This window comes from Prosopis cineraria, unplaced genomic scaffold (genome assembly GCF_029017545.1).
Source record: "Prosopis cineraria cultivar Desert tree isolate PC_DT_omini unplaced genomic scaffold, ASM2901754v1 PC1, whole genome shotgun sequence".
NCBI classification, from domain to species: domain Eukaryota; kingdom Viridiplantae; phylum Streptophyta; class Magnoliopsida; order Fabales; family Fabaceae; genus Prosopis; species Prosopis cineraria.
The window spans coordinates 14,089,122-14,102,231 of record NW_026555332.1 but is presented as its reverse complement, the minus strand read 5'-3'; the positions used below and the strand labels follow the sequence as shown (position 1 = coordinate 14,102,231).

The 13,110-nt window shown below is 35.0% G+C and overlaps 1 protein-coding gene across 2 annotated transcripts; it reads left to right on the top strand.

Annotated features, from left to right (window-relative positions):
• The first annotated feature begins 2,931 nt into the window (after positions 1-2,931).
• LOC129301744 (G-box-binding factor 4-like) lies at positions 2,932-6,034 on the top strand. Of its 2 annotated transcripts, XM_054940345.1 has the most exons (5): positions 2,932-3,782; positions 3,874-3,945; positions 4,908-4,937; positions 5,167-5,254; positions 5,483-6,034. In XM_054940345.1, exons 1-4 carry the CDS (start codon positions 3,114-3,116, stop codon positions 5,215-5,217), a joined length of 822 nt encoding a protein of 273 aa, XP_054796320.1. In that variant the 5' UTR covers positions 2,932-3,113; the 3' UTR covers positions 5,218-5,254; positions 5,483-6,034. The 2 variants fall into 2 exon arrangements, with proteins under 2 accessions (XP_054796320.1, XP_054796316.1); XM_054940341.1 differs by lacking the exon at positions 5,167-5,254.
• The last annotated feature ends 7,076 nt before the right edge of the window (positions 6,035-13,110 follow it).

Genomic DNA, 13,110 nt, shown 5'->3' with positions numbered 1-13,110 from the left:
TGCAGTGCTATGTTGACCGCGGTGAACTGCATAGAGGAAAACATCACTATATGTGCCTCGTGCTACAGCGCAATGCTCAATATGCCAAGGCATGTGCATGCTGTCATGTCATGATAGCAAACTGTTGTTATGACAGTACTTCGAGCCAACTTTTGGAGTGCACTATTTTATCGATCGATGTCTGATTCGAATGATTTAAGTGTCTATACGTAGCTATTAAAGCCAACTAGCTATTGGCATTGGTCTTACAACCAAATACTAGACCAAATGAAATTTAGACACCCAAACTTAAAATAGCATCTTTTCTTTCCAAAACAACAACCAAGATGTCCAAACTTTTAAACCAAGTGCCAATAACTATGGAACTACTTGACCCAACTTAAATGGACAACAAACAACCTATACATGCATTCAAACCATAAAAATGGCCATCAAAACCCCTAATTTAACATAAATTTTCATAAAGGTACCAAACATACAATAATATTTTCAATAGTTAAACAAATAATGTGTCAACACAAAACTAACACTTGCACTAGTATATTAACCTTTCATAACCATTACAATACACATACAAATTTTAGGCTGAGATACCCCATCATACAATAGAATTCACGCAAGTGAGCATAAAATGACATATGTTTTTACTAAGTTGGCATATACATATACAATTCGTTACAAAAACTAAAATAAATGAGAAGGAATATACTATTACTAACTAGTCCCCTTGATGTTCGGTTGCATTTTCCTTTTCCTTGCCCTTATTAGAGCCTTCACTTGTAAAATATAACCATAGGATAAGTTGAGGACTCAGTAACTAATAATTTAATCAAACTACTCGTGTGTGAGAATGGATAGTGTGTATGTGAAGTGGCATTATAAACATATATCAAGTCATTTATCCACACATAGAGATAGTATGACATGTATGATCAACACACCACCTTATATCCTTCTTTTGTCTTTCGGCTGAGTTTGTGGGTTGATAACTCAATAAGACCAAGGCCATGTGACTGAACTAGCCCAAGCTCACCATTAGTAGGAGGCAGTCCCAGCCAAGAGTACCTTCACCCACTATAAACCACAGGCCCCCCGTCCACGAATACTAGGGATGTTGATATCCAATCTACTATATATAGTACTGAGACTTCTAAACAATATAATATTAAACACCGGCAACTTTACGGTGCTAGTAGACTATATGAATTTTCAAACAATGTCCCCAACAACACATTAGGGTGAATTCCCACCCTCTCATAATGATCATACCAAATATATGCTCAATGAAGCCATATATATTCATAATATATCATTCCTACAAATTCTCATTTCCACTTAACATATAGAATTTCGCAAGTAATTATACTAAAAGTAGAAGTATGCTTTTGGAAACCATTACACTAAAAACATAACTTTTCATTCCACTTCACATAGTTTCTAAATCATAAACATTTCATATCAATACTATATTAATACAAAACTAGGGTATTATCCTTAATAACTGCCATACAACCATCTAAACACATAAGAAGGGAGTTTAGACAATACGGTTACCTCAACCTTTTTATCACTAAAAGGGCTACTGTGGTCAAACAATGGCTTTACACTTGTCCACTAGTGTCACAACGCTTGATCAATGATTAATCTACAAGATCAAATTGTTAATCATCAATACACACACTAACTACCCCATTTCTAACACAAATTTAGGTGCCTATCATACTCAAAACTTTGATTTGGCCCTAAAAATACTCCTAATATACTCTATTAATTCTATTTAACATCCAAATACTTAAACAACACCATTTCATTACCCACATTGCTTTTAATCTCCCATATTCTAGTTAGGGTTCATCCAATTCGAGGCCAAAAATTTCAAATCCAAAGAAAACCCAAAAACCTAGAGTTAGAGGCTTAATTTACTCCCCAAGACCCTATCTAATCCAATAGGTTCAGCCACTATCCAAGAACAATCAAAAATAAATCCTAAAATACCCCCAAACTTTCATAAATTCAATTATAAGGAAAGGGAGAGATGTAAGAAGCTTACCCAAGGATAAATCTTGCCCTAAATGCTTCCAAATGGGTCTAAGGATCATACTATAGTAGTCACCGATTGTCTACTGTTGCCTCCTCGAGTTCTATCTTTCCCTCTTTTGATTTTTTGTTCTGATTCGCAACTAATAAGTGTAGATTTTCACACATGCACCGCAGCACATGGCTTATCCATCACCATGCATGGCACAGAGATGCCCAAACACTTTTTGGGCCTCTCTATGTCATGACCCACTTGAACTCCAATCTAATCTTCTCTTAACGCTACCTAATGATCCATTAGCTACGTTAGTCTTACAAAAACATTATTAATAAAAAATTCACTTACTTTTACCATCATACCCTTCTAGACACCTAAAATTTTTAGATTTAAAATCCAAAATGTTATAAGAACTTATTTGATAAAATGTTGCATTGATAACGTGTGATGAAAATATGAAGAACGTAAGAGATTTGGATAAGAAGAGAGAAATGAACAACATTGCTATATACAGAAGGGCAGGGTTTGAACCCCCAATCAAATGTTTAAGTAATGAGAGCTTCTAGCTAGTAGTTGAGAATATTTTTAACTATTAAAAAATATAATTATTAGTTCCTATAATTTTATCAAGTTTTACTTTTAGTCTCTATATTTTTTTAATTTTTTTAATCTCTATGATTTTAACAAGATTAGATGACATTTATTCTTCAAGTTTTTATAATTTTTTCCTGAAACTATTATGACTAAAATTAAAATTTGGTAATAAAACTATAAGGATTAATAATTGTATTTTAAAAAAAAAAAAAGAAAGAAACTTGGCCTTCGATTGGGAACCGGACGCTCCGTTATCACTTATGCCTCGTTTACTCATTTCAAATTCCTCGGTCTACGGGTTACTCCCGGTTTCGCTAGAGACTGCAGTCCCTGGGCCCTGATGCACCTCCGTTGCCATCGGACGCCGAATTCCCAAAACCCCAAACCCTAGAGAGAGAATCCCGAGAAGGTCGAAGAGTTCGCGCTGTGTGTGTGAGAGAGAATCCGACAAGGCAGTCTCTTCGGGACGAGGTAGCGGAATTTGATGGCATCGTCAAATTCAAGAAAGTCGGATCTATTGCGACGGTCTTCTGCTGCTGCTTCTACTTCTACAAGACCTGATAAGAATGTTAACAGAGGAAATTTGGGCTTGATGTCCGTCGAAGGCATTCTTCGCGATGCTTACGATTCCGGGCCTACCACGGAGTCTACCCTCCTAGATGCCCAAATAACCTTAATGGAGACGCCGGTCAATGCCATCGCTGCCGCGACCTCTGCTGACGGCAATGATGGTGGTGGGGCACTGAATGTATCGAGAACCATGGATGATGTTTGGAAGGATATGATTTCCGGTGATAGGAGGGAGTGCAAGGAGGAGGCACTGGATGAAATGATGACTCTAGAAGATTTTTTGGCCAAGGCTGGGGCTGTGGACGACGACGACGATGATGTGAAGATACCGGTGGCCCCCACCGAGCAGGTGAGTGGGGGTATCTTTACGTTTGATTCTAGTAACCCAACCTCGTTTCAGTCATTGGATAAAGTTGAAGGGTCGGTAGTTGGGTTCGGTAATGGAGTGGAGGTGGGAGGTGGGGGAGAGAGGAATAAGAGAGGGCGTCCTGTTTTGGAGCCGTTGGATAAGGCTGCCCTGCAGAGGCAAAGGAGGATGATTAAAAACAGAGAATCCGCAGCAAGGTCTAGGGAACGAAAGCAGGTATGCTTGAGAAATGTTTTTCGTTTGCGGCCTTTGGATGTATGATTTGAAGTAACTGTTGAGTGTTCTGTTTTTGAGTATTGGACTTCAGGCTTACCAAGTTGAATTGGAGTCTATAGCGGTGAGACTAGAGGAGGAAAATGAGCTGCTTATGAGGGAAAAGGTGCTGCATTGTGGTCCATTTCATAACTGTTGACATGCTATGCTTGCAATTAATTTCTGAACAGTGTCACCCCTTCCCCCCGGGGGGGGGAGCCTTTAATTTTGTATTGCATTATAATAGCAGTCAGTTCTGCTTTATGTAAAATCATTCATGTGCTTGTTATACTGAATCTTCGTGTGCTTTGTAGTTGTTTATGTGATCCACAAGTTTCATTGAAAGCGATGTGCGTTCTCAGAGTCATGTAGAAAAGATAATAATTTCTTATATAACCTTTTTTGTCATTGTTATATGTTGATGGATTAATTTACCCCCAACTCTTTGCCTTCATCCTATTTTCTCCTCTATACCCAATCTTTGAATTAGGGTAGTTTTGCTCGCAAGGCGTGGTTCTGGGAAATATATTAGTCTCCATTTTGGTCCAAATTTGTGTAAATATGGTATTGCAGCTTCAGGCTTTATTAGTCTTTGAGTTGACAAGTCCTCTTCCAAGTGATTTCAATATAAATAGAATTTGCCCGTATAGTTAAAGTATGGTTTTGCTTTGTGAGCAAGGTTATACTGGCTGATGGATTCCTAAGCTTGGTACTAGTTTTCTTTCCACTGGAGGTCGTGCACTGTGTGTGGAAAAATTATCAGACATTTGAGATCAGTGTTTTTGTCTATTAGGAATTTTGTAGTCATGATTAATCGCTGATTAGGATCAATAGAAACGGTCTTTTTATATACTGACTACAGACAATAATAAATTATCATGCTCAGTGATGCTTTTAACACCAATGAGGATCTACATCCATTATTCTGTTTTTTAATATCTTTTTCTTCTCAAATGAGCGTTTTTTATTCATTTGATTGTTCATTTTTTTGGACTTAACGGGTCCCTCGGGCCTTTCATCTTTCCAACCAGAGTTTATTAAACTCTTTTTTTTTTTTTTTTGTCACTGCTGACAAAGATTTTTGTGCAGGTTGAGAGGACCAAGAAAAGATTCAAGCAGGTAGTGATTTGCTATTCTGTTTTCTGATGAATTTTTCCCTCACTGATTTAATACCCCAAGTGTAGTTTCTACTGGTTGGGTAAGGTGTCAATATCTAGTTTCTTCTAAAGTCATTGCTACCTCAACGTCGATGGTCACATTTACATATTTATTATGTTTTGTTTTTGTAAACCATTCTTTTTGTCCTATTGATTCATGATTTTCACTCTTGTCATGATTATGCTGGAAGCGATCGTGGTGCCTCATCAAATATGCTTACCATATGGAATATCAACTTTAGAAACTTTTGCAATGCCATCTCCCCTGGCACTACCAGAGTACCAGTTTCTTTGTTTTCATTTGCTCCTTCGATGTCTTAAGCAGATTTAAGAGATACAGAATAATTCAACCAAGATTTTTTTTTTTTTTTGAGCAGTTCACGCTGTTACTATTCACTATTCAGGGATTTATGTCATTCACAACTAAATTAACCCTAAAGCCATAGAGTTGCTATCAAAAAGTCTCCTTTAATTGGCTCGCAACTGACCTGTTTGACTGTCATGCAGCTCATGGAAAGAGTTATTCCCGTTGTTGACAAGCAAAAGCAGCCGCGTATAATCCGTAGGGTTCGCTCCTGGCAGTGGTAGATCAGATTTGCTCCAGTTGCAGAATGGGAACTGAAGATCTGCCATCGATGACGAACTAAATAAATATGGGCATATCAATTAATTCCTAAACTCTGAGACTCAAATCTGTAAATTGTCTCAGGCAGTTGAGGGTAATGACTTGGGATATACAGGAAGGAATTGTAACCTGACTCATGAGGAAGATTCCTTGACACCCAAGAAACAGTTTTCCCCCCTCTGTAGAAGCTCAATAAGTAGAAATCTGGAGTTGGACAAATGGACGCAGTGCAACGGGGAATTTTAGGCGCGTACATGTAGCTTAGTCATGCTTTAGACAGGTAGTTATATGTCCAGAAAAAGAATACATCAAATGTTTATGTCATGCATTATGTCATGTTAGTCTTGAGATCCATGTTCTTTTACCAATGTATGAAGTGTTAAAGTACAAATCTGCATTCAATATTTTAATCAGGTGTATCTCATCCTAAAATATTTTTTGGTGTAATTTCATCCTAATGTTTTTGAAAATGGTACAACGTTGTCTTGCTATTAGGTTTGACCTAGTTCACTACTAGTTCGAACGTTAATTCTAATTTTGCAATCAAAAGGCATATTTTTTAAAATTAAAAATTAAAAAGAAAAAAGAAAAAAAGGATTGAAACTTAGATGACTTGTTATTCTAGCCATCTCTTCTCTGCCCCTCTCACTTCCCTCTTTCAAACTCGGATCATGTTCATGATCCAAACCCAAATCTCGTTTGTTAAACCTCACCTCTTTTAATTGCTCATGCCGTCATTGATATGAGTTGGCACAGTGTTCGTTTGAGAAAGTGGAGATGTTGATCCTTGGTTCAGGACCTTATTAGAATCTATAACAAGCTTCACGAAGGTGGACGATATGTCAATGGAGTTGGAGAGGCTGTTCTTCTTCCTTGACTTCTACCTTTATGCCTGACCTTCTTCTTCCTTGGCTTCCACCTTCACGAACCCACTCATCTCTTCCATCCATCACCAAATCAAGCAAAACCTATGGATCTAGGGATTTCAGATGTCTAGCTAAGACACCCACCTGAGCTTTCTCAAATTAACCCCCACACCTTTTTTCGCTTTGATTCTGATCACTCCAAGCCACTATTGCTTTGCCTCTCTTCAATTTTGGCTCCCTCCTTGCCTCGTCATCCCCCTTTCCAATCACCCACGCCCCAAGCTTTGTTTGACTTTGAAGGTTAAAGGTTCTCCCCTATGGTTTGAAGTATCGATGCTGAAGATTTCCATGCCACTATTTGGGTTGAAGGTTCTCCCTTCTAGTTCAAAATTTATTTGACTTGATTTTAGGTTTGACTGATGTCGATTTGAGTGCTTGACTTGTACATGTATGATTTTCTCTGAATCCATTAATTTATATTTCTAAATGAGTTTGTCTTATGGGTTCAAATTTGGATTTGTGTTGAAACAGTGAAATATTGTTTTCTTCTTGATTTTTGAATTTTTTCGGGATCCAGTTAGACCACCCATATTTCTGGTTTGTAGAAGAAGTTTCTTTTTGTCACATATTATTGCATATGAGAACGAGATGCTTCCTTCTTCTCTGACGCCGACGATGAGAATGAGAGAGCTTCCTCCATGCCGACGACGATGAGAATGAGATGTGTCTTCTTTGTCCTAGATGTTGTTTTAATGAATTTGACTCCAATGCATGAGAAGAAGAAATTGGTTTCGAAAATCTGATTCTAGGATTCATTTCATAAATCTAAATCTGAGTTATGGTTTCAAAATATAAGTCTAAATCTAAATATGATTTCCAAATCAATACCATATGATTTCTTTAGATGTGATTTTCAATTTTTATTGCTTTTTCCTTTTGAGAGTTTGATCTAGATCCGAGTTTAGCATTAAGTGTTTGTTAGTTTGATCTGAATCTATGTCCGATCTAAATATGGTTTTGAGTTTCCATTAATTTGTGATTTATCTAAGAAAGGTGGATGAAGAAGGCGATTAAGTGGTTCTAAAGAATAATGGAAGGAAGAAGAAAAAGAAATTAAAAAAAAAAAAAGTTTGGTTAATGGACTCTCACGCGGTTGCCAAGGGGACACAAAATGATCAAATTTTCAAAATTAATAGTCAAAGCGGTTAAAGGGTGATAATAGGACAATATTATACCAAAATAAAAAATGTTGGGGCAAAAACTATACTAAAAAATACTTTAAGATATAAGATATTCTTAGAAGGAAATTTCAAGAGCAGATTTGCACCTTACCTGATATATGAATGAGATCCGCTGGCTTGAAAAAGTCAGATTGAGTAAGTTAATTTCTTGTAACTTCATTATTCTTAGAAGAGAATTTTCACTTCTTACAAGACGTGAACTGTACGACTCACTGTAGTTATTGCTTAAAAAAGATTCATTTTGGTTTTCTGGCTTAAATATTTGATGAATATTGAGTTGTCTCATAAAAGCTGCTTGGTTCAAGGTCTCATATTCCTGCGCATCTCAGGTTTTCTTGGGCCAAAGCAATGTTTTTGTTTGCCAGGGGAAGGAATACATTAGATTCCTTTCCAAATGTGGTCATGAGTTTGATTTCATGGTCCTGCCATAAACTAGAGCTAGGAAAGCAGAAATGGGCTGTGTTGCAGTGGGCTGCTGGTGGAATTTCTCCACATCAACTCATTGTTTTTGGTCACATATTCAAAACCTTCTTTTGCATGTCAAATTGAGTTACAATTTTTTAATGATCAAATTAAAGTGTTTTTTTAATGAAAATGATCAAATTAAAGTTTCTATATTTTGACGAAATTTTCCTTTTTTTTTTTTGGAGGTTAGCCTATTGGGCCTAATCTATTTTATAAGAAATATTAATCCAATAAAAAATAAATAAATAAATGGAAGTGAAAATATGGGTCCAACCCATTGGGTTGACCCACTTCCCCTCCCCCAAAAAAAAAGGAACAGAGAATTGGATTATAATTTAAAATTTAAAAATAATCCAATTTTACCTTGACCAACTCATACTGTAGGCTGGTCTGATTTTGTAATATAAATTTATAATTTATAATGTATTAAAATTTTATTGTCTTAATAGTTGAAATATATACAACAATCTAAATATACTAATAAGATTAGAATTTATATAATATACTAATATTTTTGTGTGTGTTATTACATGATAAAAAATATAATTATCAATAATAATTTTGTGTTTACTGTTTAGCATGATGAGTAATTAACTTGAATGTTTATGGATAAGACAAGGTCACAACCACTTATAGGTCTTATTCTGGCCTAGTTAAGATTCAATGTAAATAAATATCTTCCCCCTTTAGCTACATGATGGTTTAATACTTGAACCTATTGCATTAATGAGATGGATCATAAGACCATCAAAAGTTAACTCTAGCAAAAAGAACTGGTTCCTCACAATATAACGAGTATTATTGAGTTTAATTAATGATAGCTTTTTTAAAGATATTTTTTGCACAGATTCAGACTTAAAACCTTGTACTTAAGTGGTCATAGCTTATTTCACCATGCCTAACACTTGTTGATAAGCTGCATTTTTCCCTCAAAAGAATAATTACACAAATACACCCATTACAACCTTTTGTACCATGAAGGAGGAGAATTCGCACATACTCACCCAAAATTTGAACCAACAACATCCTTTTTTGGGAAGGTGTTTAATGCCATTGTTTTTTTTTTTTTTTGACCTTCTTCAATTCTAGTGTGGTACAAAGTCACTAATACCAATAAGCTGCATGCATGTGATTAAACAAAAACATAATAAGAGAAGAACTCACTATGGGTCTATCATCCTCCATCAAGTTAAAAGAACTTTAATAAGGTCTAAACTAATTTTAATCGAGCCAAGCAGGGACTCTTTTAGGTAGAAAAATCTATTATCAACTTACATTAATTTAGAAATCAAACATAAGACCTGTTTGACCAAACTGGTACAATTCCCTTATCAACTAAATTAAGTACATGATGAGGTAGCGAGACAACTCTTTAAAAATCATTGAAGAGAAAACATGAAATAAACTTTTAAAATTGAATCAAACTTATCAACATATTTAAATATTACCATTTTGACCGAATCTAAGTCATAAACATTTTCACTCATATTGTCATATTATTTTGGAACTAATTCCTGGACTTCTTGTTATTTCTTTTCCGTATTATTTTGGAACTCTTTAGATTATGATTATTAATACTTAACTGATTGAGCCTTTTGAACAATAACTGATGATTCAGCTTGTAAGGTCATTTGCTTTTAGTCATTCCGCTTTTTCGTAATCTGCAGATTTTTGGCATTGCTTCCCATGAATGTGGCTTTTAAAGAACGCAGAAAGGGATGGCTTGAAGGATTTTATCCCCTTTTGCATCGAAGTATGAGTACCACCATCACATTCTACAAAGTAGAAGAACCTTTATTTTTTTATTTTAAAAAATTACTAATAAAGAAACCAAGTTGTTTTTGGCCCTCTCACCAACCAAGGGGAAAGCCAGAAAGGTCTTTGAATTGAAAAACTCAACATCATATTAAATCAATGCACTAATCATTTAACAATAATAAACCCCATCATGATATCTCACTTCCTTGAAGTTTTCTTCCTTCTGCACAACTTTGATTTTACCCAAAACTGAGGATGATGTTAAATTTTGATAGAGTTGCTTCAAAGTTGCAGTGTCCCCCAAGCAGTTGCACAGCAGAATCAATTTTTTTGAGAAAATAAAAAATAATGGTAGATAATAGGAAGAATATAATATAACGACAAATAAAGTCTACCCAAATAACCAATATGATGGTTTAGTGGACATTGGATATTAACATTACGACAAGGTGTCTTCAACGTTCCATTGTTGAGCTTTGGCTCTTGATGAAGTAGTCCTTAGACGTGTGAACATAGAGACATGGGGCAAGGTTGAGAGGTTGAGTATGATTGTTATTTGCTTATTTAATTTTGGGTTTGATTTGAATGCTAATCACAGTAATAATTACTTTGAAATCTAGGTAGACTCTCTAATTTAGATGGTCTTAATTTAAAATTTTAATTTGTAATTTTTAAATAAAAATTATTTGTTGACCTAGTTAAAAGAAATTTTTATTTTACATTCTATACATGTTACAACAAAAAATTATTACACCAACCTCAAGCAAGCCTGTAGCAAGTGTTGACAACCTCAACCAAGCCCATCACAAGAGTTGGCAACATCGAGCAAGCACGTAGCAAGTGTTAGCAACTTTGGGTTTAGTTGTGGCAAGTGTGGACAAGGTTCAGGCTAGTGTTGGCAAGGTTTGTAAAAGCTTGTGACAAGTATTAGCAAGCCTAAGTAAGCCCATGGCAAATGTTGGCAAACTTGTAAAAAGTGTTGGCAAAGTACGGGCAAGTGTTGGCAATTATGGGCAAGTTTGAAGCAAGTATTGACAACCTCAGGCAAGCCTATAACAAGTAATGGCAAGGTCTGGGGAAGTGTTAGTAACATTAGATAAACTTGTAGCTAGTATTAGAAAGTTTAGGCAAAGTAGTGCACGATTTGAATTGTCCACAAGCAAGTCTTGGCACATCCAGATTGGCCATAGGCAAGTCCTAGCACATTTAAACTTGCCTAAGGCCAATTTTGGCCAGTCATAAGCGTAAAATAATATTGAATCTATATAATTTAGTTTTAATTTGAACAATCTAGATTAGTGCACTAGAAACTAATTTTGTTGATGCTATTCTTGCTAATGCTTCTTACTAATGACATGTATTTTATCAATTCTTTTGTATTTAGATCTATTTGTAATTTGACATTTGATTTGCTTGCCCATGCTAGTTGTAGTTGGAAAAGGCCATTAAATGTGGTTTATCATCGAGGAAAAAATGATAATTATAGGCTTAATAAAAGTATTAATGATAATTAAAGACATCAAATTATTAAAATATCATGGAAGGATATTGTATAGCCACTAATATATATATTGCACTCAACAATACAAAATCATCCTTTAGAGACCTAGGGTTTGTCCATATTGGATGACCCATGATCACAATCTTATGAAAACTTTTAAATTAGGTATAGAATACTTAAACAACTCTCATTAGTTTTATTTAGACTGAATGGTTGGGACCATAGCCTTAGGTCCAAAAATCATCATCATACAACCCCATATCTCACTTCAAATTTATGTTGAAATAAGAGAGAAGAGTAGAGAAGGCCCATCTAAGTAGAATCAAGCTCAAATCACCTTTAAAGTGCTATATTGTTGTCTCCTTAGTAGAGTATTTAATCTCTCCCATTATCTCTTTCTCAATTTCTATTTGACCATCCGTTGCGCCTCATAATGCCTCCACCACGGTGGATGGCACAAAGAAGTTCAATCAAATTTATCCCTCTAATTTGAGCCCAGGTGGCCCAAAACTCTTTTAGATTTGATATAAAAACTTTAAATAAATTTAATAGGTCTAGTAGCAGTTCATAACCATCCTCACATGAATTAATATCCAATTAATCTAATTATCCTTTATAAGTTCACTTAACCCAATAATCAAAATCCAGGATGTTACAAAGAAGGTATCCCAAAAGGAGGAGGATATAACTAGGGAAGAACTCATTGCTTCTTTCTTTAAGGTGGTTATTGACATAGAGTTAAAGAGACATTTGCCTAGATATTGTAGCTTAAGTAACACTTACACTCTACCCCAAGGTAATGAAAGTGCTTTTAAACTTAAAATGGATGGTTCCATGCTAATTAATGGGACTAGATCATGTAGTGGAGTCCTTAAGGATAAAGATGAAAACTGAATATAGTGTTTTAGCTGTAAGTTGGGGGCACTGGATATAGGGCTTTAGCTGCAAGTTAGGAAAAGTTCCCCCTATTATAGCAGATATTTATGATATCAATAGAGGTCTTAAAATGTGCTAGATTCATGAAGCTAGGCTTGTGGAGGTTTTAGGTGATTGTTCAACGATCACAAGAGACAATCATAGTTATCATCCTTATAATGATATTATTGATTATACGAGAAAATGAGTTAGCAAGAATTGGGATGATAGATTTTATTTTGCTTACAGAGAGGAAAATTTTATAGATGACTACTTAGCTAGGTTAGCTTTTACCCTTACTAATGTCCTACTAGCCTCCTATTACTTGACTGTGAGGTTAGGGTTTTTATTTTGATTTGATGTTGTTGTTCTATTTGTTCTTTGTTGTTTGTGTTGTTTGTAATTAGTCTTATTTTCTAAACAAAAATGATCTATGTATTATTAAAAAAATATGGATAGATTTTCGTTAAAATATTTGGAATCTCATTTTCTTTAAGTAAGGATACATTTTTGAAAAAAAAAACTAGAATAAAGGCTTTGTGTAATATTCTCAATTTTAATTGAGAAATTTAATTGGAAAAAATTATGGATTGATAGATAATTTAAATTAGAATTATTGTTATTTTAAGGTTATTTAAGGTTAATCAAATATTTAGGCACTCAATTATAGTTTAAATTGGGCCAAGTATCATGTATTAGGGTTAGTTAGAGTCCAAAATATTATTAGGTTAGATTAGGCCTAAATTATTGGGCTAGAATTAATG

Excerpts from the sequence above, each read along its gene's own strand:
- LOC129301744 (XM_054940341.1), top strand. The coding sequence starts at position 3,114 with ATGGCATCGTCAAATTCAAGAAAGTCGGATCTATTGCGACGGTCTTCT. Across the intron at positions 3,783-3,873 it reads GGTCTAGGGAACGAAAGCAG|GCTTACCAAGTTGAATTGGA; the intron begins GTATGCTTGAGA and ends ATTGGACTTCAG. Across the intron at positions 3,946-4,907 it reads AGCTGCTTATGAGGGAAAAG|GTTGAGAGGACCAAGAAAAG; the intron begins GTGCTGCATTGT and ends ATTTTTGTGCAG.